Here is a 4,316-nt window from a genome sequence, read left to right on the forward strand (position 1 = left end):
GATAATTATTTCAGCAAAATTTCGATTCCAAATTACTTGCCATGTGAATCATGTTTTTTTAATTGAAAACCCCATATTAAAGCAAAACTTTTTTTTTCCAAAAAAAAGCTTGAAGTTGAATTTATTTGATACATAATAATATTCTTAAACATTTAATTATACACCACATAAATTAAACTCGTTATTCAAGCATTCACCATATAATCTTTTCATCATACCTTAAGTTAGAGATTTTATTTGTCTGTGTCATTTTAACTAAAAAAAAAACTAGTTCATATAAAAAAAGATTTAAAATCTAAACTAACTATATATAAACTGTGGTTTGAATTTGTTATGTTGACTTATTATTTTGACTTTTGGATCTGTCTTTAATCAAAATCGACAATGGTTAATTATCTGTAGTCACCCAAAAAACTATTTATGATCTAATATTATAATAATTAAATAACGTGTGAAAATTTTAAAAAAGCATTCACCTTTTTCAAAATTTATGATCTTGAAAATTGTATAATACATAAACTGTTATATTATATATACAAAATTCTTTTTAAATTGTTCTATACAACTCAACCCAGAAAAGAGGAGAACAAAACAACATTCCATGGCCAGTTAATTATTCCCCTTCGGCATTGCCATCAAGGAACAAGGAACCAACCAAAGAGTAATTACAACTTATCCAACAAAACAAAAGACAAATACACCGCATAACAAATTGAAACACAAACATCACTATTTTCTCATATCATAGGTATTATACATGCAAAATTCCCCCTATTATATCACAGATAGAACATGATCCAACCAATGATCTTGTAGACTTTCTTCATCCAAAAACCTTTTGTTGTTGTAGCTCAGGAGGTTGGCACCTTGGGCTCTTCCAACCATTTCCACACATTTAACAAACCACTCCCATCTCCGGTGAAGAAAAGTCCATTAGGGCCTATCTCAAAGGATCGAACTTCTTGTTTGGTAAATAGTCGACCTCTCTCTAAAATCCTGTAGAAGTTAGCACATTAAGTAGCTACAGCAGCAAGAAAAAACAAGCCCCATATAATACAGAGACATTGCAGCAAAAGTAACTAGACAAAAGCTTGATGGTGACTCACGTAGGCAATTCATACATACGAACTGAATTGTCTTTGCACGAGCAGAACAATATTGGCTTGGCGTCTACATCAGACATCCCATACAGTCCAAGAACAGCCTAGAATAAGAAAAAAAAATGTTAATTATACAAACCAATCACCTCCTTCATAAACAAAATTAAAATATCAGCTAAAACATATTTGTGCATAAATATCAGTAGTTAAACAACTTACATTTTCGACCATGTGAGTGTATGCCACTTTTAGAGTTCCCTCCTCAGTGCACACCCACACATTGACCGTGCAATCAGATGAACCAGATAATAGATAATTATCCCAACAAATAAGTGATGTGACTATGTCAGTATGTCCGTTAAGTGTCATCGTGCACTGTAATGTATCAAGGTCCCAAACCTGTAGACAGTAGGAAAACAAATATTTTAGACCCACTGTTGGTTTAGAAAAGAAGACTGATTGCATAACTAACAGGGAAATAATGTATAAACAGCCAAGACTGATCATCACTAAATTACAAATGAAACCATTCACCAAAAACAAAATATTGTGAGGATGGTGTAAAGGATCTACATGAAGCATATCTCACATTGAAATAAATAAATAAACAAATTGCAAGTTCACAGAAAACACTACCTTAATGCTATGGTCCATGGACCCAGAATACAGCATCTTGTGGCATCCAATAGCAAGACAAACTACAGGTTTAGTATGGCCACTTAGTGTTGCAACCAGTTTGAAAGGAGACTCAGCTTTGGGTTCAGAGTTGCATCTCCAAGCATAAATAACACCATCCTGCAATTTAAATAAACAAATTATTTAAAAACTAATAGACAACAGAACGAGCAGAAATGTGACAGCTTTAATCAAACAGCAAAACTAGCAGATGGCTAACTATAAACAACGATTGAATTATAACAACCATAAATCACTGCAAGGTAATTTACCTCTGCTCCAGCAAGGAGGATATCATTGCCAACATTCAAGGAAAGGACTTGCCCTTTAGGTCCATCAAGAGTAACATTTGCACCAGTCTGAATATTCCATGCCTTAACAACAACCACAACCAAATTATCAGCATACAGTTAAAGTTCCTATAAATAAGACATCATTGTTACACTAAAATAAAAGAGTGAAGTATTCTCTTACCTTCACAGCATTCTTTATGCCAGCAAAAATCCATTGGCCCTCAGATATCAATGAGGTGACTTCAGAATCAACACTTATCGTATTAACACAATGGCCGGTGTTGCAGTCCCAAGCGCGAACTGTGCCATCAGTACTGCCAGAATAAAGTTTGTCTGAACCAGATGGCAGTGCAATCCCAGTGACAACCTGTCAACAAAAATTTGATACTTAGCTATTCCACTAATATTGGCATAGTAGGATCTAACTCAATGGCACTTACTGAGTAACTTAATTAGAGTAAACATTTCAAAAAATAATTTTATTGGCACCCAAACTTATTTCAGTTTCAAAATTAATGTACCATCTAAGTTCATAAACCAAAGCAATTCACTAAAGAATTAGTTTAGCAAAACCACTAAACAAAATATACTTTCATATGTTAATATCAAATAATAAAAGGTGGAATGAGACATGTACCTTCTTGTGTTCATAAAGCTTTGCAAGTGTGGTAAACCCATCACCATAAAACCATGAATGCAAATTCTGACACAGGTCACCATGCACACAATTGTCAGTCATCCAATATTTACAAATACTGCGTGATTTCTCCACAGAAGCCATAGCAAGAGCGGCCACATCTTCCACATTTTCAATCTTTTCAATCACTACACCCTTTTGTTCACATTTGGTTGGCTTCTCAGCAGACACAACAGACTTCAGCGCACAATTTGCTGGTTTCTTGACGGCCTTTGGTGCGCAATTTGTTGGCTTCTTAACAGAGGAACTTCTCATCTTCTCAACACAAGAATGGGGCTTCTTTGAATGCTTATAGTATACATTGGATGACAAGGTTGGTAACTTATGCAAAAATCTACAAGGATTTCTGTTGCATCTCCCAGCTAGCCAGTACTTACATGTTGGGGATGTTGTTCGACCCAAAAGTTCAGTCCTCCTTGTTGTTGTTATAACAGCCATAATACTATGAAACAAAAACACAATCTACATCAGACACACAGTATTCTTATGAACGAGACCCTTCATTGCTCATTGATATCTTCCAAAACTCAAACAGCAACCCATTCACAAGAAGCAGCAGAACCCATTCCCTCATCAAAACCCAAATTCTGTTACTCCACAACTCTCCATCAACCAACTTAACACAGCTTAATTAAAATACAACTTATGAACAGCAAGAGAATAAAGAAATTTCATAATGACAATAATTTACATAGTTTGATGAGAAATCAAACAAAACCCCCTCAAATAATTTAACCTTGCTCTCAACGTCAAACTAAATGAAATTAAATGGAACCCTAAAATAAAAATACAAACTTTCCACCAGGAAATTGCACGGAGCTTCAGCGAGGTCAATCCTATCGGAGAGAACAACGCCTCACGTAGATCATCCATGGCAAAATAGGAGGAGAAAGTAAATGGAGAATTCCAAAGAAGCTAGCGTTCTAAGGAGCAAACCTGAGTAGAGAGTAGAATTGGGATCCAGATGCGCAGTAAAACTATAAGGACTTCAATCGGTGAATCAAAAAGTCAAAGAGATTCAAAGAAAAGGAAAGTGTTTGTATAATAGTGCAAAGAAAAATTGGAGTGAAGATCCTTTATTTATAGGTTACGTTTGCGCTGAGCAGTTACAATGTAAATGATTTTGGTTGTTTGGGTAAGTCAGAAAAAAAAATTTCATACGATCCGAAATTAAATTAAACCGGGAAAAATCAACGGAGCTATTTTTATATAATAAATAACAAAATATTTAATAATTTTATTATTGGATTTATTTATAGTTTGAAGTGATTTATTTATAGTTTATATATTTAATTATATAACCGTAATAGAAGTATCTTATTCAATCATTCACTATATGATTTTTCTAAATTCATCCTAAATGCTCTTTATTAAATAAAAAAATTCTATATTCTTTATTAATTAAACAAAATTTAATTTTCTATTTATTATATTTTATATTAATAATTTACATTTAAAATTTAAAAATTTATAATTTATAATTTAAAATTTATAATTTATAATTTATAATTTAGAGTTTAGAGTTTAGAGTTTAGGATTTATAATTTAGAT

At 32.9% G+C, this 4,316-nt stretch overlaps 1 protein-coding gene across 1 annotated transcript; it reads right to left on the reverse strand.

Annotated features, from left to right (window-relative positions):
* Positions 1 to 508: 508 nt before the first annotated feature.
* Positions 509 to 3,902, reverse strand: LOC112750148 (zinc finger CCCH domain-containing protein 48). The gene is made up of 8 exons (XM_025798721.3): positions 3,702 to 3,902; positions 2,706 to 3,207; positions 2,250 to 2,435; positions 2,048 to 2,149; positions 1,737 to 1,895; positions 1,320 to 1,499; positions 1,107 to 1,204; positions 509 to 996 (listed from the first exon to the last, which is right to left on the reverse strand). Exons 2-8 carry the CDS (start codon positions 3,201 to 3,203, stop codon positions 852 to 854), a joined length of 1,368 nt encoding a protein of 455 aa, XP_025654506.1. The 5' UTR covers positions 3,204 to 3,207; positions 3,702 to 3,902; the 3' UTR covers positions 509 to 851.
* Between the last annotated feature and the right edge of the window lie 414 nt (positions 3,903 to 4,316).

The sequence above is a fragment of the Arachis hypogaea genome, chromosome 15 (genome assembly GCF_003086295.3).
Source record: "Arachis hypogaea cultivar Tifrunner chromosome 15, arahy.Tifrunner.gnm2.J5K5, whole genome shotgun sequence".
NCBI classification, from domain to species: domain Eukaryota; kingdom Viridiplantae; phylum Streptophyta; class Magnoliopsida; order Fabales; family Fabaceae; genus Arachis; species Arachis hypogaea.

Coding starts and splice junctions, on each gene's coding strand:
- LOC112750148 (XM_025798721.3), bottom strand. CDS start 3,203: ATGGCTGTTATAACAACAACAAGGAGGACTGAACTTTTGGGTCGAACA. Junction 2,150..2,249: donor GCATAAAGAATGCTGTGAAG/GTAAGAGAATAC, acceptor GTTGTTGTTAAG/GCATGGAATATTCAGACTGG. Junction 1,896..2,047: donor TCCTCCTTGCTGGAGCAGAG/GTAAATTACCTT, acceptor TTTAAATTGCAG/GATGGTGTTATTTATGCTTG.